General features: G+C 40.6%; 1 protein-coding gene across 1 annotated transcript in view; it reads left to right on the top strand.

The window, feature by feature from the left end:
- The window catches only part of LOC137156185 (rap1 GTPase-GDP dissociation stimulator 1-like), a 46,500-nt gene extending 29,309 nt beyond the window's left edge, over window positions 1-17,191 (top strand). The window contains exons 9-14 of the mRNA XM_067552922.1: window positions 3,489-3,623; window positions 7,780-7,905; window positions 12,918-13,057; window positions 14,195-14,321; window positions 15,602-15,730; window positions 17,040-17,191. Coding sequence (XP_067409023.1) covers window positions 3,489-3,623; window positions 7,780-7,905; window positions 12,918-13,057; window positions 14,195-14,321; window positions 15,602-15,730; window positions 17,040-17,191 — 809 coding nt within the window. The remainder of the gene's footprint in view (window positions 1-3,488; window positions 3,624-7,779; window positions 7,906-12,917; window positions 13,058-14,194; window positions 14,322-15,601; window positions 15,731-17,039) is intronic.
- Window positions 17,192-20,419: the final 3,228 nt, after the last annotated feature.

The following is a 20,419-nucleotide window of genomic DNA, read 5'->3' as shown; positions in this document are numbered from 1 at the left end:
AATAGTCTTGAAAAGTTATTGCAAAATGCCATTGAGTGGACCATTAGGCCTGATTTCACTTGGTCAATTACTACTACTAGAGGGTTCAATGTTTCCCTTCTGTTGGTCAAGGTCAGTGCACATAGTAGGGGCTCCTTGCAACCCTCCCCTCCAATTTCAGGGACTCCCTGTATCCCATCCACTCTCTCTCTTCCCCTGCCAGGGGCTCTGTGTGCACCCCACTTCCCTTCATTCTGATATAGGGTAAAACTTCCAAAATCACCAGGTGACTTAGGTTCCTAAGTGTGTAAGTCTCCTTTCCAAAAGAGACTTTGGAACACTTTACCCATAGTCATTTCAGAAGAAAAATTGAGTGGCTTGAAACTAAGGATGAAATTTCAAGGGAGACCATTTTGTCACACTAAGTTCCCTCAGTGTAAATAAAGGAACAGTAATTGCTGAGGACTATAAGCAGAGGAACATAAAGAAGTAGCATTGCCTATATGATAGGAAATGAACCGCACTTATGTAGGACTATAAAAAAAAGACATGGTTAGAGGCACCCTGAGTTTGCTAACAGCTAGGCCTCAGATAATTGAGAGTGCAAGCCACAGAAAAACTAACACCATGGAGCTTTTGTAACCCAGCTCAAACCCTGATGAATTCCTGCATTTCATGGGTAATCATAATAAAATATTTGGTCAATTCTACTGGAGAAGCTAATGGAGCTGCCCAGTTGTTTTAATAGCCTGTGTGTGTTATAACAGAAAAAGAGTTAAGGGTGGGACTGAATTCTTGATTGCATTTTTCCTAGCACTGAATCAGCCATTGTACATTATTGCTCACTGGAAATGTCCTCTATGACTTTAAAAACGTGCTAACATAGATTTGAAGTGTTTGACACTTTATTCTCTTTCCCTTCCTGAGCCATCTCCTCCCTCTCTCTCTCCACCCTCCTCTCCACCACCACACACACATAATAGACATTCCATGTAGAAGAAGTGAATAATCACTGTCAGGCCTCAGTCTGTGCTGCTGATGTATGCACAGCCTTTAATTTAAGTAAAGAAATCCTGTGGCAATCTGATTGCCATGCTAAAGGACCTGTGAGGAGGCAGTGAAAGGATGACAGCTTTTGCAGCTGAGAAAATGGCTGTTTTTAACCGGTTTTAACTATGAGCCATTAAATTGAAGATGCATGCAAAGCTGCCGTCATCCAGGCAAAAATCCACAGAAAGAAAAAGCCACTTGGGAGCTTTGTGACAGACAAAGAAAGATGGCCACTTAAGTGATTGTGCCTGTTTGCACATTACTAGAGGAGGAAGAATATTCTCATTCTCTCTGTCTCTCTTTTATTTAAAAAAAAAAAAAATTGGAAGTGAGAGTATTTCAGTACAGACTTGAGCCTATTTAAAAACTTCACACTACATATTTTATCTCTAAAGTTCTGCAAATCCTTAACTTGTTTCCAGAAAGGATACACAGCTACCCAAAGAGACTTGTGAATTCTCTCATTTTTCTGATCTCCAAAACCCCAGGAGCTTGCAGGAGAGCAGATCTGAGAAATCAGACAAAATGTCACCATTAAAAGCCGCATTCATGAATGGAAATTGAAAAAGATTTTTCTTTAATGAAATTTGCAAAATCGCAAGGAATGTCAATTTTCACACAAAGTACACATTTAAATGTCAAAAGTATTGACAAGTTTCAACTGAGATATGTAACAAAGGAAAAAGCATAGTTTAGCTGAAATGCTATGGTAATGATGATGTTAGACACACATCAAAAAGGAACCTATGAAAAAACCTCACATCACTCAGCACAGATCAGGAAGAGAGAGAGAGTGCAGTGGAAATGGCATTGAGCAATCCTATGGTTTAGAAGCAGTTAAATAAGTTCAATCAGGAGGCTTGCAGGAGGATAAATATAAAATCTGAACAAAAATCAGTTGAAATCATTTTGTTGTTGTATAATGGATTTAAGCTCTCTTTTAGAGTCAGAGCCTTGTCTGGTATGGTTCCATTAAAATGAATGGAACTTCACAGATTTATACCACCAGAACATCTGGCCCTTGGCATGCAGTACTCAGTTCTTTGCCATATTTTACCAAACAATCAGAGTTTACATTAAAAGGGGGTAGGGATAGGAAGCATAGCCCTGATGAAAGTCAGTAGAGCTACCCTCGTCCTCAGGGCAGCGTGGCCTAATGACCAGAATCAATAAGTCAGGGCTTTGCCTCCCAGTGTCAATAACCCTGCGTAGTAGTGCTCCATATTCCTACTACAAGGCAATCGTGTCCTGTCCCTTGGGCAATCATCACACCCCACAGTAGGTATGGAAAGGGGTAGGAGGATCTCGACCCAGGGCCCTGTGGCGCCTGTGTTTCTGGTTTCAGGTTCAGAGTCCCATATCACTAAATGTTTTCCTGGACTGCTTCCTACCTTTGGTTCTGAATCCTGTAGTCCCTCCAGGGTAGCAGATTCCTGTCTCCCGCATTCTCCATGATCCGCCAGGGTCACGCAGGGGATTCGACGTCTTCAGCATATTCAGGCTGGGGCTTTGGCATGAGCCGATAGCACACACCAGCTATCCTCCTCAGCCAGCCCAGAGTAAGCCGGGCTGCTGCCTTTTAGATACTCTCTCCACCAGGGGCTTGCCCAGCAAGGACAAGGGGGTGTGGCCACCTGGGCCCAAAGTGCCTTGTTAACCTTTGCTGGGCCAGTGCAGGGTTGATATACCCCATCACAGTGTAATACACAGAAAATAAAGACGTAAGAGTTTCAAGATAGGTACATCACTAAGGAGGGTACTATGAAGAAAGGGCAATACAAAGCAGGAATTTCTTGGGATTGATTATTTTGCTTTCACTCTCACCAGTGTTAAGTGGGTAACTCATTAAGTCAATGGGAATTTCACCCATTAATAAATGCAAGATCAGAATTCAGTCCCTTACACAGAAGAGGCTAAAGTAGCTATGGACCCAATTCTCCTCTCATACATGTTAATCAGCAGTAATTCAATGATGCTGGTGGAGTTATAGCAGTGTAAAACTCAGTTTAACTGAGATCAGAATCACAACACTTGATGAGCCAGTTCCTCAGTCCCCCTAAGGTCTCTTGGTGCCTCTCAAGTGCAGAGTGACCTTAAAGCTGCCCTAATGGGGCAGCAAAGGATTCCACCAGCATGGAATTGGGGCTTGTAAACTGAGGCCAGGTGGAGGTGAGTCCTAAGCCCTGTGAGACCATTTAGCTGGCTTAAGTTAAGTTGCACTGGAAGCAAGCTCAGGGCAGATATAAAGGCAGCTTAAGGTCACCTTTGCTGACCATGAAGGCAAGTTCTGTGCAGATGAGGCTCTTGCCATTGCTCTTGCTAAAAGATGATCCCTGTTGAACCACAAAACATCCAGGCCAATAGTTCCTTATGTTTCCCGGTGAACCACTGCTGGGCATAACAACTATGTTGGTGTTTTGTCTCACCTCCTGAATGCTTGTTTTCCCCTCTTTCTTAAGATGGCAACTGTGTACGGATGGTGCAGCTGGGAGTGGTACTTCAGCTTTTGGACCTTTTAGAGCAACATGTGGAGAATGGGGACGTTTCTGTTCAACATGCTGCACTCAGTGCCCTTCGAAACCTTGCTATCCCAGGTACAGGGCTGGTAGACCATCCACTATTCGTAAACAACTTGTATCCATGCAGGGACGGGACAACACCTAGGGTAGATCTACTGAAGTCATAGATCCTGGTGCCTTTCATTTCTGCAAAATAACTCATGCATGTGAATAACTCAGTGGGACTGCTCATGTGCAGAAAGTTAAAAAGCTTGAAATTATTCACAGGGATCTAATTAACCACCACTGAAAAGGCTTCATGTTGCACACAAACCCTATGTAACAGCTTAGGACAGACAATGAAGAACAGTAGATGCTCTTTAAACTGGGCAGGGGGGCAGGAAAGAATTATGTCACGTTATATCTTCAGGAATTTTACAAAATTGCTCCCCTCCTCCTTTGAAACCAATACTAATTTAGAATGAGTTAGAATTTGACCTATATGTTGCAGTTTAGCATTTCTGCTCTTAGGGTCCTTAATAAACATGTCAGGACATTGGTTCTATGCCTCATCTCATGTCAATGCAGCTCTTCTGTATGCGAGTGCAACGGAGACCAGAAATTAATTTGTCTGCTCACTTCCAACAATACCCAAAAACCGTGTTGGGGCTCTGATTTAGCATTGGCTCCGAGAAAAAAGTGCCAATTCCACAGCCACCAATACTACTAGCTGCAGCAACAGGATGTTCTTAGAGGCCTCCTGTCTCAATACTAAACTGATCAAGTTGTTTAATTTTTCTGAGTACAAAATGGGTGACTTTATATAATAAAAATTTCCAAGTGTTTGACAAAATAAAGCAAAATTAGTGCCGTGGAATATATTTATATCCTTCCCCTTTTGTTTAGTAGCTATGCCTTGTGCCTCTTCTCCACTGACTCCTTTTAATATTTGATAAATTGTCTCTTTCTGAAGAAAACACAAGTTTCATTTCAGAAGTTCATTCATTTCTCTCAATACTCATGTTTAAAGTTGAGTACCCTGGTGACTTGTAGTCTGTATGTTGATCAAACTGTGTGTGTGTGTGTGTGTGTGTGTGTGTGTGTGTGTGTGTGTGAGTGTGAGTGTGTGAGTGTGTGTGAGAGAGAGAGAGAGAGAGAGAGAGAGAGAGAGAGAGATGTCATATACTTCATAGCACAGTCCTGATCAATTGTCCTAAACTGGTGATATTCATTTGAAAGGAGAAGAGGAGAAATTTTCTAAAAAAATAAAATGAAGCTTTTCAATAATGTTGAAACATCCCCTTTTGACACTTAGAACTCACTGTTTCAATTTTTTAAACAACTTTCCAAATAAAGTTTTTACAAGTTTTAAAAGGTCAAAAATCAGAATGAAATGTTTTGATAAAAATGTTTTGGGGAATTTCATTATCTGCTTTAGATCAATTTTGGAGCAGAATTTTTTTCTGAAATAATTTGAAATAATTTTCTCCACAAAATGGAAAATCCAGTTCCTGTCCAGCTCTGTGCTTAACCCATATTTCCTTCACTTAAGAACGATCTGGCATTGCATGACAAACATGGCTATTACTGAAAAGTAACTTTAGTTGCAAGTACATAACAGGGTCAAGTTCACAACAGGTCTGTGTTATGCAGACATATAAAACGCAGAGAAATCACAGCGCTATCCCCTTACCTGAAAGCTGTCATGATGTGATGTGACAAACACAGAGGAACACAGAGAAGGACACATGGTTAAAACCAAGGAAGGTGCTTTATTAGTCATAATCTGGAAGTAACAGATGGTTGAGCACAACTTTTTGTTTCAGTGAAGCCTACAGAATTAACTCTTAAAGTGCCTTTTAGCACAGAAATGCTGAAATAATACCTGTGCTTATATACAGCAAAAATTATTGTGGTATTCTACAGCCATAGCACTCTACTAATGATCTGACTGTGCCTTTGCAAGTGACCCAACCTAAAGTTTCTGCTATCCTGTTCCTGGAGCTCCGTAGGGCTGAGCTTCCACAGTGTCTCTGCTTGACTATAACTAGGCACCTGTCCCCTTAAATGGCTAAGTCTTGGATCATGTGCACCAGGCCTTGGTTTGGCAATGAAGGTACTTATCCTGCATCTGCCTTTAAAAAAAGCTCCTTGCCAGGATCTCGGGGAACTTTTCTACAATGTTGCACTACATAAAGTAGCACAAGGACGACTCTTTACAAACAGTCTGAACTTGGAGTACAAACACGGCTGTAGCAGCCTCTGGGAGAAAACCTAACAGCTGTTTAACAGCGCAGAGCAATACTACACAAGACTTTAAGGTGGGAAAGGGAAAAATAATACCTTATCTAGCTGAAACAGGGAGGGTAATTTAGTTAGACAGGATGTAAATTACCTACATTAGAATGTAGGGTGAGATTTTTTCAAAAATGCCAAAGGGAGTTAGATGCTCAACTCTCATTGACTTTATTCTTGTAATAGGTGCTGTGGGGTCTTTAATGATCACAAGTAGTGAGGATATTGATGAATCTCTCATTTGAAAGAGAGCACTGCCCGTGCTCAGGTCCCCTTAACAGCAGTCTGGGACATTGGCATGACATAGACTCAAGAGGAAGAACCCCTTCAGTAAATCCCAATCCCACTTCCTTTAGTATAGTGCCTAGGTTTTCCTTGGAGGTTTATTAACCAAGCAGTGAATTACCTAGACCTTGCATACCTTATAGGATCTATCAGGCTCACAGAAGAAGGTAATGTGTCTGCAAGCTGCAGTTTAATTCCTCTTGTATCCTTCCCTCTTAGGATAGACCCACTGCCAGCCAATCTTAATGGTTTGTGCAATTGTACTTTAGTAATGACCTATGTGTGATCATCAGATACTTGTGCTTTGATCTTGAATATAATTTAATTTTGGTAATCTCCATTGTTCAAAAAAACTATTTCAAACAAATCATGATTTTTCTGAAGTGTGAGTTTGTTCTAGGAAACTAGCAAGCTGTGCATCAGAACATGAAAAAGAAAAATCATAGATGGGGGCTAAATAAAGAAATCTATCAATTACCATAGGCTGCATGAAATGAACTAATTAAAGAAATTGAAGAATTTTAAAAGAAGACACCTACACACTCTTATTTACTTAAAAGCAGCAATAATGTGGAAAACACAGCACTTATAAATTCTGTGACATCCTATTCTCATCCTGGTCTTTGCTATCCATCACCATTATTAGATCAAACCTCAAAATATGGACACTCTCAGCAGGGCCCCCATACTGAAGATATATTCCCCACAAGCATTAATACTGCACAGGCTACACCTTTAAAAGGGAATAAGATAAAAGTGAAAGGGAAGTCAAAGAGAATGTAAGATGGAAATCAATTAGATATGTTCTAAAAAGATATGGATGGGGACAAAAGCTGTCTTTAATTGATTCAAACTGAGTAGTGCTGGGGAGAGGGAGAGGGGAGAGTTTATGTGAATTCTACTACACTCAAGAGACTGGGGTTTGAGTTTGTGCTATTGGAACCAAAGGAAATTACAAACAAGGTAATTAACAGTTAGTGTCTCTTTCTCAGCATGCCTGCAAGATGGGTAAGGGAAAGGACAGGAGGATTCTTGCCTGATGCAGTTGCCCCAGGAAAGACAAAAATATGCAGAAGGAAGGATAAAATTTCTTTGGAGGAAGCAGACTTTGGTAGCTGAGTTAAGCAGCATTCAGACGTTTTCAAGGGAAGCTTCTGATCAATACCAGGATTTATTGCACTAAAGAGTGGTGCAGAGAAACAGGTTTAGGAAGGGGAGGAGAGCACAGAAGCAACGTTGTCAGCAACAATGAAGCATCAGTTATCTCAAATGCAAAGGCACTTCACTTTCCAAACAAAACTTAGGTAAAACATTTCTACTGCATCACATTCTGAATAGGGATGAACAAACAGAGAACAAATCTTCTGACCCCTGGCCCACACTCAAAGAGGTTGGAAAAAACAAAGAGTGAGTGAGTCCATGTGCGCACGCAGAGCACTCACTGTTCCTGTATAATATTTGTACAATTCTGACCTTTAGGGTGCTTCTTTCAACCAAACTGGACCATTAGAGACTTACTCCGTGTTAATGTTCAGGAACCACAGGAAAAACAACTGTTATGTTGTCAGTTGAATATATCCAATTCTCCCTGTCTCTTCATCATTGCAGCCCCTGAGCCCCAAGTTCATATTCTGCAAATGATAATTTTTTTCTTTCTGGTTTCATTTTCTAGTTGCTAACAAAGTTCAGATGCTGGAGGAAGGAGTGGCAGAGCGGATCCAGATGCTTTTGAGATCAGAAATGGCTCCCGTGCAGTTTAAACTTCTTGGAACACTGAGAATGTTAACAGATGGTCAAGGTAGAGAATTGCTGAGCACAGACTAACGTCACCTTAAAATGTTTTACAAGCTACCAGTGAAAGGGAAAATACACTTTGGAAATGTGAACAAACAATGGGCCAAATGCTCAGCAGACATAATTCCATTAAGCCAGTAGAGTTAAAACAGTTTTGTCCAGTGCATCAAATCCACTACACCAAAAAACTCAAGCATCTTGACAGCAATATATGAGATACGGAGAGGCCTGAACAAAGGTTGAAAAAAATCTAAGTGAGAGATAACTAAAGCCTGAACAAGAGATGTTAATGGAGCTACACTAGCATAAAATTAACATAATGGTAAGGGGAATCAGGCCAAAGATTTATAATCTGAGAGTTTAAAGTGAGTGAACAGTAGAATGGGGGAATAGAAAGGATCCAGAAGAAAGAGAGAGCAGGGGAAGGTTTCCCAAATATTTCTGTACAGTCCTGATATTTATAGGTTTATCCGACATCCTGCAAATCATTAAAAGGATCTGAATCTCTTTTGGGCATTATAACTAGATTATACTGTGTGCTTAAGTTTCATATTTGGAAGCCCACAGCCTACAGTTGACCACACAGCTGGGCATGAAGCATGACAACACTGATTTTATGCATCTAATTGCCCTTCTAAGAACCAAGATACAGGAATGGGTGCTCAGGTTAGGAATTCAAGTTTGTAAATTGTGCTCTCCATTTACCATAATGCGATAATTCATCCTGATACAAACAATGTCCTACCAGAACATCATGACATAAGAAAGCAAATCCTGTGCTTTTGTGATGCAATCGCTTGGTTTTTTCAGCACACATGAGCAGCTATCCTAGAACAACATGCCTCATGGTTTAAGAATCAGAACAAGAAAAAACATCCAGAAAACTGAATGATCGGTTCTCATTTCAGAACTGTCACAGAGAGCTGGTATACGCAGAGTAAGGCCTTATCTCACATGGATTCATCTGCTATGTGGGGAAAACAAAGGGCTGATTCCCTACCGCCTTACCCTATATAGTCTCATAAAATACCACAGTTGATTTGGCAGCAATTTGCATTGATTTTGTAAATGAACACAAAGTACAAGGCAATGGAGAGTCAGGCCTAGAATCCGTACAATCAGTACAAAAAAAATCTTTAATTCAGTAGAAAGTTTCCATTTGCATCTCACCACGGTAGACAGATGACATTACAAATGACAAGGAAGCTTAGCATAATAAAACTATTTTTCCTGCTCATGCTTTGGAGAGAATTACTAATATTCAGTCTGTATGAGTCTTTGAAGAATTTTGAAGGTGACAACTTCAGACTTGCGAGGACAGTTATCAGAGGATATTTTTCTGAAATTAAGAAACATTAGAATAAACCAGCCCTGAATTATAAAATGCTAAGAAGCCGCTTCAATTCTTGCTCACAATAGTTTTATGCCCATAAGATTCCAGTGACTTTCATTCAGTTATTTTAGATTTACATGGGTATAAATGAGATCAGAAATTAGCACCAATGAGACAGCAATATCAAAAACAAGAATCCACTTCTGAATTTGAAAAAATGAAGAATATTCTAGGGTAGAGTACGAAAAAATCTAAAATGGTATTTAAGTTTTACCCTTCCATGACAGTAAGGGCAAAAGCCTCCCATCTTTAATTGCCTTATGGTCTATTTACCCATGAGCCAACACTGACCTTAATTAACTCAGCATGAAACACTCTCATGAACATGTGTCTACTAACAAGTCTCTACTAAATTAGTCAATTGTATTATCTAGTATAAACTAATTACTTTGACAAATCGCTAGACATGCTGATGCCTGCAGAATTTAGAAAGGCATGTTTCTCTCTAATTACAGCAATCTAGATGCCTTTGTGCTTATAGCTTTCAGCATCACACCACCAAAAAGGAAGTGCTTACCAACAGTAACTCATTTCCCCAGTGTATTGCCGTTGGAGCCACCCTGATGGATTTATGCACCTAGTCACATGGCCACACAGTAGCTTTTTAAAGCAATAGCTGGAAGTTATGAAGTGGGCACAATTCAAACAAGGCCAACATTCCAATTGAAGATATAAAGATGTCTCTCCTTCTAAATGGTGTCTAATTAGACTTGGGCTTAGAGAGCTTTATTGCCAGCAGTGCCAACAGAAAAATCCAACTGAACAAGAAACCAGGTCAGGGCCTCTGCTTTGAGCAAGCCTTTTAAACTGGTTTTGTTTGCCAACATAGCACCTCTTAGAGGAAAACTTTCTGGACTCTAGCTGGACTGTCCGGGTCTCCTGAGATAAACACAAACAGTTCTTATCTCAAAACCACAGCTAGCCTCATGTGAAGTGACCTGAGCGGGGAGATGAAATCATTGCCTGGGACAATCATGGGACAAGAGATTCTCACTCAGGAAATGCGTGAACGGGTGATCTTTGGACAGGTTCAGAAGCTTTGAGAGTACCACTTCTGCCATGTGGATGCTGCCACTCGGGTTTTCTCCTGTCCATTCTTCCTCCGTATTCTGGGGGTAAGAGAAAATGGAAGGAAAATATAAAATATCCTCCCTTCCCACACCCCTGACATGTTTTTAAAAAGTGTGGAGCTGCAGTAGACTCTGGAGTCATGTTATGGTCCTATCAGATCCTTTTTGAAAAGGCCTGGCAGACACTACAGCCTTTACCAAATGCCCCGTGGTCAAGACATAAAAGGCATATTTCATGCCCAGATGAAGCAGGCAACATTGCAGGGCAAGAAAGAACACCTCTTAATCCAATTTCTTAGATGTACTCATCATGGCCTTACAGTAACCAAAAAAGTCATCCAACACCACTCTCACCCCTGAAAAGCAACAATAAATAAATAAAGTCTTTAAAGTCAACTGAACCTCAAACTACAAGCTAGAGCTAAAGATTAAACATGACAGAAAAGGATAGGTCTGTTCTGACTGGTGCAGAGAGAGGAATTGAAGGAGCATTAGAGTTGGCTGGATATCTATATCCTCTGCCTAAGACAGGTTGAGGCACAGCGGATTGTGCAAACCCCTTCCTCCCCAGCTATTAACTACTACTTTAAATGCTTCTGTGGCAACATGGATGGGCACTCTACACTTACTGAGAGACTTAGAAGAGCTGAAGTAATTTGCCTCTCTCATCTCTTGCTCCTTCCTCCTCTCCTAAAATATATATATTGAAAAGACACCTCAAGGTTTAACTTTGGAGTTTATTTGTGGAATCCTAAGAGCTGATCCTACAAAGTACTGAATGCCCTAAATGCCTATTGTGGTCAGTGGGGACTGAGACAATAAACATCTGCCAGCTGGTTCTAAGACCTTCACAGGAGCAGCTCCCTAGTCACCATCATATTTAGTTAAAACAAAAGCCTTTATATGCCTCAGTACCCCTTTTATCAGCACTTTCTGTTGAACTGAGTAGCACTTTCCAGATCCTAACCATTTTAATCGGTAACATTTTATAACAACATGGCTTTAATTAAGTTAAATTGCAATAACGTTCCTGTGGAACTGTGTGTGTTACAACTATATGGATATCAAAGGAGTTCATCGGGATCATGCATCACTTCTCTTTTGCTGTTGTCAGAACTTTTAAGGATTGTGGCAGCAATTTTCCTCAGAAACACTAACCTGCATAAATGAATGCAGACTATTAGAGGCTCATTTTCGTATAAAGAGGATTATCTAGTGAGTCATTTCTAAGTGAAAATCACAAAGGTTAGAATTCCTGGCATTTTGGTATCTCATGAGACAAAAGTCATGAGGAGGGATGGGTGAAGAGGTTCAGAGAAAAGAAGCACCTCCTGAAAACATTGTTCAAAATTCAAATTAAGTCCGACAAAGAAAATGTTCTTCTGATGTTTGAGAAAGTTTATTTAATTTTACTCTTCTGGCATTCACAAGCCAGTAACCTTGTGATTAGGACACTCACCTGGGCTGTCAACCAGATTCAAGTCCCTACTCTTGCATGATTTGGACCAGGGTCTTGAATATGGGTTTGCCACACCCTCTGGGAAGTTGGGAACCCTCACCCTGGCTGTGTGTGTGTGTCTGAATTTTTGCAAAAAATTTCAAAAAGGTCTCTGTTTTGTTCCAATGCTGAACAAAAACAAAATTTCAAAATCTCAAAATTTTGCATGAGATGGAATTGTTTTTCAGCCAGCCCCCCTTTCCTCTTATGTGTATTATGGCAGCATCTAAAAGTTGTGTTCTGGATAAGGTCCTAGTTATATTTTAAGCTCTTTAAGGCATAGACCCCCTTTTCATTTGTACAGCGCCTAGCGCAGTGTAGTTCTGGTCCATGACAAGGACTTCTAAACACTCTCACAATACAAAGAAGATTTGCCCTAGACACATTGGAATATAGCAAGAGAGAGTCCCTGCTCTGAAGAGTTTACAGTCAATTTTAGGACAACATTCAAAGAGTGGGTGCAAGAAACAGGCAGAGGGAATGGGGAGAAAAAATAAGGGGAGCTGTCTTATGCCTTCTTTAAAAGACAATGATAATAGTAATTTTCACTTCTAGGGCTCTCAAAACACTTTAGATGTGAATTAAGTACTGCTTCAGCTCAGGCAGTAGATTTATATTATGTCTATTTTATAGGTAGATTAAACAGACATGGATACCTTAAATAACTTGCCCAGGGTGTACAGTAAATCAGTGGCCAGACCAGAACCCCCACTGGAGTAAATCAGTGTAGCCTCATTGACTTCAATGGAGCGACACAGTTTTATACTAGCTAGGGATTTTGCTCAAGCTCCAGAAGTCCTGATTGCCATTCCCCTGTTCTAACCATTAAACATTTTAATTTCTTGGAACTTATGTCTGACTTACACGTGTACTGTATTCATGAACAGCTCGTTCGTAGAGTGTGGTACCACGCAAACTAAACAGCAGTGCCCTTCAGTAGGGCAAGTGAGGACCATCAACAGAACTAGACATCTGCAAAGATCCTCTTTTAGACTGCACCCTCTGTGCTACAGGCACCAAGTAAATACCTGGACATGTCATTCTTCTCTTTTCAGCTGACACTTCAGAGATTCTGGGACAGGACCCCCTGCTGCTGAACAGACTTGTGCAATGGTGTGATACCCAGGAGCATGCTGGCGTTCGCGGAGAAGCAAACCGATTGCTGGCATCGCTTTTGCGGCACAGTAGATCCCCAGTATGAAATTACTGGGTTTTTTGTTTGTTTGTTTTTTTAATTGTCAGGAGTTCTTGCTGCCTGGATGACATCCTTGTTGCTGTGTGCTTACTGCCAGGCTGATAGCACACACAGCAACAGTACAAGCTTTTCCTTACCGCCCCTCCAACATGCCTCAGCACCAACCTGGATGGCCCCCTTTCTGGTATGAGACAGTAGGTTGTCCTCCACAGCCATGGAGTCCTTTTTTGCTTAAACTCCCAAGAAGGGAGTCAGTCAGTGCATTTGGCTGTTTTGTGATATGGACACCTATCAATTGGAATGGACTTAATTCAGTACATTCATTTCAGACATCATTTGGTAATAAACTTTCAGTCACTCAGTGAACTGGGCTGGATTTGAATCAGCAACCTGGAGGTGAAAAACTCCATAATTGAATACTAATTCCTGACCCAGCTATCAAGCATCCTAGGCTCAATCTTCCACTTTCATAAACATTTTACCATGTTCAAACATGAAGCCAGTATTTTTTTTAAAACTATGAACAGCTGAAAAACCCACCTGTGTCATAGACCAAAATCTCTTTCAGAAATTCTAATGGGTTCACTTCAGCTTCATAGTCCTTGCTTCAGGGAGAGATGAACATAGGTTTTCTGATGACAAAATGCTGTTGATATTTTAGAAAAGGCTTTGTTTCTTATAGCAAAGGCTATTCTGATTGATTATACAAAGGCTTTTCAACCACTGCTTCACTCTGATATAAAATGGAATTAAAATTTGCATAAAGTTGGATAAAGCAAAATTGAGTCACTACTAATTTAGAAGCTTTAATAATTAAAAGTTGGAACATGATGAACAAGTAAAAGACAAACGGAAGCCCATCTAAACACTGATATTCCAGATAAATGAATTTAAGATGGCTTTCAAGCAGAAGTGAATGACTAATGCAGCCAAAATTTTCTCTCTGGCAGTGAAGACAAAATACAGCAAATGTATCCAGATTAAAGCTTAGTCATGGCAGGGAAACCATTTCCATCGATTCAGAGACTATCAGGGATGAAATGTGATTTTCCTGTGTCACCTCAGTGTTATTTGTGACTCATCTTTTGATTTGTTATACTTTCATCTGACCCATTTCTTTTGTTTGATTGACAATAGGAAGTGGTCAAAGCCATCCAGCAGGCACAAGGAGTGAAGCACCTGGTTTCCATGACAACAAGCGAACATGTTATCATGCAGAATGAAGCTCTGATTGCATTGGCCATAGCATCTGCAATTAATTTAGGTATCCTCCCTCCCGCAGAGTGTTGGTTTGAGTACTGGTTTAAGGTGTTGTTCTTGTTATTAATATAAATGTTTTATAGCCCTGTTAATTTGCACAGTGATTTACAGAATTTATGTAAGGTATATTCTTAGCCTTAAAAAGCTTATGGTCTATTTACAGTCAACAGTACAGAAGACAGATGGCCTGGGGATTACCAATGAGAAGCAGGAACAAGGGATTTCTTGAAGAGGCTGGTTTTAGGAGGGATTTGAAGAGTAGAGGATGCTTGGCAGATGGGGACAAAAAGTTATTTGATAGCTATTAGGCAGTGTTAGAAAGCATGCAACCGCGATGATGACAAAAAGAGATTCAGGAAGAGTATAGAGGAAGCAAAAATGTTAATGGAGGAAAGGAGTGTAGAGATGTTGTTGGAAATTACATAAGGCCTTCATTCTTAAAGAATAGTCAATGTGATTCAAGGAGAAAGTAATGTCAGGGTAGAGGAAGAGCACTCTAGCAGAGATATTTTGGATGGTAGAAATGACAAAATAGGATAAAGGATCCTGCATAAGCTCTGAATGAAGAAAATGAAAACACTCATCTTCACAGTTACAATTAATGGGCGGGATTCCTAGTTGTGCTGAAACCTCACAGCTCCCATCAGCTTCAACAGGATTTGTGGTTGCTCAGTACCTTTGAAAATGGGATTTTCTATTTATTAAGCTTGGTGCTGTATACATAGGACATAAAAGACACTATCCTGAAGATATTACAGTCTAATCGGAAGAACAACAATTGTATTTAAGAGCATGAATTTTGTACCAAGTTGTAAGACACAACTACAAGAAGCCAATATTAATGTTAATTTCCATCGTGGACGAAGGCCAAGAAAAGAATGTAGTCTTAGACATGAATCAACATTTCCAGCATTGTTTAAGTCAGAAAAAGGTCTACATACAGTAGATTATGTCAACTACCCACAACCATGAGAATGTGAGGAAAGGCTAATAAAGATACATGCATATGAATTAAACCATGATGTAGAAGATTCACTATATATGGCTGAACTGCTTTATGGGGCAGATGCTGAGAGGTGCTGAGCATTCTCAATTTTCAATAAAATTAATGGGAGCTTGGGGTGCTCAGCACCTGACAGGATCAGGTCTTATATCTGAATTAAGGCAGGACAGCCATTTTCCATCTAGTTTGACAGATTTTCCATTTTTCATGTGCAAGTTACCGACGTATTTTTCATTTTAAAAAATTGGAATTATTTCCATGACATCTTATTTTATTTTCAGAAGTCATCGAAGATTCATTTAAGGAGTCAAGGCTAGTTCAAAACTTACATAAACTTCTACAAGATGAGAGCACAGGACCCGAGGTGAAATATAATGCAATGGGCCTATTGTGCAGCCTTCTTAATTCAGGTAATTTCACTTTGGCACTAAGAGTCTGTCCATTTCGGTTACTGTGGAATCACAAAAAGTCTGTCATTGAAGTATTTTCAGCCTGTTGTGAGTCTGCCTCCAAAACTAGCAGCAACAAGAGGCTTATTTCTTACTGTTAGGTAAGGACCTGACTGCCTTTCTTCCTCTCACGGGATAATTTTTTACTTTATGAGAAGTCTACTGAAGTCATTGGGACTACCTGTGGTGGAGTTAAGGCAAAAGTCTGGGGGAAGGATGGGTGCGGGGCGACGACAAAACAACACTGAGACACCTTCACGGTTCTTCAGTTTTGGAGCCAGCATGCACCAGCTCCGATACCCAAAGTAAAATGGGTACAACAGCCTTGCAACCATTTAGCTCAGGGGGCTGTTACAGCAGCCATAAAAGCAACCAGATATATTGGCTCACTGACCCCACCCCCACATCCTGGCCACGTCCCCTATACTGAGGCTAAGGAGATCGTGGACAAACAACGGCCATGCTGGCACCATGCTGCCTAGGGATTCCTCTATTTGGGGGGTGGGGTGGTGGGAAATAATCCCCAGCTGACTGGTTAAGCTGGCTCTAAGTAAACTATGTGCCAATGGAGAGAGTCTGCCCAAATCAGTTTAACTTTTTATCCACATTTTTCTACAACAGGTGAGGGGAAACCAGAACGTGGATTCCAAATCTAATATTTTTCTTTTTGAAAACCCAAGAATTTCTAAGTTTAAAAATCTATCACCTGTGTAGACTTTTTCCATGTATTATATCCCAACAGTCCTCATATCAAACACATGGGCCTAGATTGCTGAACCATAAAACGGGTAGGTCAGATCCTCAGCTAATATAAATCAGCAAAGCCATATTGATTTCAGAGGAGTTCTGCTGGTTTACAGCAGCTGGGGATCTGACCCATAAAGATTTTCTCAGTGGGCTATTTAGTGAGCGCTCTTTAGACATCTCTTAACTTCGATGCTGAGAGTTAAGTCTTCCTAGTATGAAATGCTGAAGCAAAATAAAGCAAGAGGAGGCAGGAGCATGTCTTTTCGTAATGTATTCTTAAAAAGTAATATTTAACATCTAGCTCTTCTTGGCAGAGTGATGTCAGAAAAGAAAAAGATAGTTAAACAGGGAAATTAGTTAACACTTCACAAAAATCATCCTAAGTAAGACTCTTAAGAAATTTGTATTTAAATAAAACAGTAGAATTAACCTGTGGCTGTAATACAGCCTTACACTCTAGTATGTCCTTCAGAGTATTCACTACTGCATGCCCTTAAAAAGTCTACATTTGATCTCCCTTCAGGTGATTTGAAACAAGAAGTAGAAGAGGACAACATTATAGAAACCTTGGAAAAACTTTGTAGCCATAGGAATGCAAATGTGGTCAAGCAGGCTGTAATGACCCTCCAGATACTGAGAGATGAGAGTCAAAACTCCAGCCGCTTTTCTCCATAGTTGTTGGTGCTCCTTTTTTCGGCAGCTGTGGTATTTCAGTAAAATGTCAGCTTTTGCCAACAGCCACCATATTTATCATATTGCTGTCCACTACACGCTATTAACGCTGCCCAGGCAACAGCTCTCGTTGACATGTAGGGCCTCATTTGCAAAACTGTTCACGCAATGTATATCCATTTGTACATCCAGCTCCACACCCCCATAGGCAATCCAGGACTCTAGCTCCAGTACAGCAGGGGCACCTCTGTGGCAGGGACAGGAGCAAGGAGCTACCTCGTCCCTCCATAGAAATTTCAGTGAAGGTCCCTTTTCTCCCTCCCCCCGACTTCCCCTCAGGCCTAGCATTAGTGGAAAGATATGCCCTGTGGCCCTCTGGAGAGGTGCAGCAGTAGGGGTTCCCTCTAGTACTCACCACAGCAGCCAAGGTGTATTTGTTTGGGAGGTGTGCCAGGGCCACTGCAATTTTTTCTTCCCAATATGTAGAAAGTCTTCTGCTGAAGGAGTATTGACAGGAGCCCTCAGAGCCGTGGGTCTTGAGAGTGACACCGTGTTGAAATGTATGGAGCAGTTCCCACTCTCTAAGCTACTGTTTTTGAACATCTGCTGACTCATCCATTTTTTGGGTTTGGTAAATTAAAAATTGACAGCTATTTCAAAACTGATGTCTCTGAATGAGAACTTCTGATAATGGGGGGCAGCATGGCTGGTAGCCCAATTATAGAAGCACAATTGCTGTTACTATTAATGAGAGGTCCTGCTTCAATACTGATTAGGAATGGGCTCTGAAGAACCAAATAGCAAAACTATATAACTAGCTGGAGACTTTATTTGGCGGGCAGGGGGGAGGGTAAACGTGTTTGAAAATATTAATTTTTAAAACTGACAAAGTCACTCAGACCACACTATCTGAAGAGGAGACTAATGCTTAAAAGGTAGTGTAGACCAAGCACTGTTTGAGTGCATGTCCTGTTTGTGTTCATAAATTGAAATAATTTCTTCAGTTCACATCTTCTTTTGTCATTGCTAAGTTTCTAGACCTGTGATTCTTCCAAACCACCAACTTAATCCATTGCATTTTAACTAATCCTTGTTGGCGATATTCATCATCAGAAACAGTTTGAAGACAACACATTAAAAAAGCATACCAAGAAAAAAAAAAATCATCACTCTGCAAGCGATAGGTCAGTCATTTTTTAGTAGAATCATGACTCTACTCAAGTCAGTTGTAACTGTGTTTCAGTTAGAACAAACCTGATAAAAGGCACTGACAACCTAGCCTTATGATTTCTCCATCATCTCCCTGGAACAATCTATCTGAAGTAATTCTCCGTTGTAAAAGAAAGAACAGAAAATGTCATTAGGCAATCTGAAAAATAGAAATAGTGCTGCAGTTAAACTAAAACTAAGTTTGTAGGCCATGTTTGGGAACCCATTACTCCCACCTGTAGGTAACTGCTCATACAAAGTTCTCTCATTTAAGTCAACAGGTTTATTCTTGCAGGTAACTGTTCACAATCCAGCAATGCCCAAGTCCCCTTGTGAATCTAACCCTAGAAGTATGTCAGTTGAAGTTAGACAGATGTGAAGAGGTGGAACAAACAGGAGACTTAGGGCCATTCAGAGCAAACCTACCCTTTCCCTCTCCCCTGACACCCCATGTCTGTAACCACTTTATGTCAGGTATTCTTGATGCAGTTCATGGGCCGTTGCTGTGCTGCTCAGACTTACATAAGCAAAGATTAGGCAAGTGGTTTATAGCTAGACTGCCCAGACTGTGGCCATCAAAATGAATCCATCCAATGAGCAAGAAAATCTGGGGCACTCCCATTTGAGATAGCAATGGTTTTACCTATGGTAGTTTGTGAACAAGTTGTTCTGAAAACTGAGAGCCTGATACTCATTTTAAACTAAGATCCTTTTATGCTCGTCTGGCAGAGTAAAATGGCCCTAAAGGGGGAGTAAGGTGTATTTACATTCCTTTAATAACTCTGATATAGCACCAGAGCAGCTCTGACAGTCTGAGAATCTGTTTCCCCCACCCCATCCCTAGTAACAGCTGCTTTCCCAATATTGGTACATGGCCAAATGTATTCTTAAGGAATAAATGTCAGTAACTGCATGAATTCACTAGGTTGTGTTTTATTTTTAAGTCTTTCATGTATGCGTATTTATTCCTGGGAAGGGGGGACAGACAGACACAGTATGCTTCACTAAATTACTTTCACTACATTACGTGCCCAATCCTGCAAGGAACTGTGCACCGCATGAGAGGAGGCGGCCACCTACAGCTGCATCAGATGCTCCTAGGGACACTGCAACACTTCAGACTTTATGAGTTAGTACAAGACAGACTGTCCCCCACTTGTCAAACCAGCAGCATAAAGGGCCAGGATTGTGCTGCAAGGGGCTGGGGAAGAACTCAGATCCTGCACACCATAGGGCTGCCATAAATGGACCTCACCTGGCCCTCTCTGAAGCCCTGGCACAGAGGGCACATCAAAGGTGAGAGAGGGAGTCTCCACAGTCCATGTTATTATGCGAAATATTTAGATTAAATCTTCACAAAAGCTGCTAATCAACTCCAGCTAATGAGCCGTCTCAACTCAAATTACAACAGGGCTGTAAACTCCAGTCTAGATGTATTCTAAAAGGAGAATCAGGACCAGAAAAGTTTAATTCTGCATGATTTCAAATATTCAATCTCTGCACAGTGGGGCATGTCCAATCAGTTTGCTGTCATAGGAATCTTGTATGGATGCATAAATATTCTTTACCATTATTTAAATGTTAATCAGGTGATATACTAAAAGCTAGTCGTTAAGTAGAGGAAGAAAACTAAAATGGAATGTTGCTAGAAACTAAGGTGCAGGGGCTTCATAGACAGCTAATTACACATGGTACGGAATACAGGTGTGCGCATACATGTAACACACACTTGTACAACTCTCCTTTCAACACGGGCTGAAATAGAAAACATTGTCTCAATTTAATGCTTTCAAATTCTATTTCAGATATCTTTATTTTATCCCCAGGCTCTTCCTGGTGAAGGATTCATTTTTTTTAAGACATGGTTGAAATTTTTCAAAAATTTCAAGTGTAGAAGATATTTTTCAATACAAAAAAATATTTATAGCTGAAAGTGTCCATGTCTCAGAAACCTCAGGGTACGCAATATCATCAAGTGCTGGAATTTAACGGACCTGAAGTAATAGGCACGACAGAGAGGAA

Source organism: Emydura macquarii, unplaced genomic scaffold (assembly GCF_026122565.2).
Source record: "Emydura macquarii macquarii isolate MOO-44397 ecotype Brisbane River unplaced genomic scaffold, CSIRO-AGI_Emac_v2 contig_1390, whole genome shotgun sequence".
NCBI lineage: Eukaryota > Metazoa > Chordata > Testudines > Chelidae > Emydura > Emydura macquarii.
Note: the sequence above shows the minus strand (reverse complement) of the source record. Positions and strands in the feature narration are given on the sequence as shown.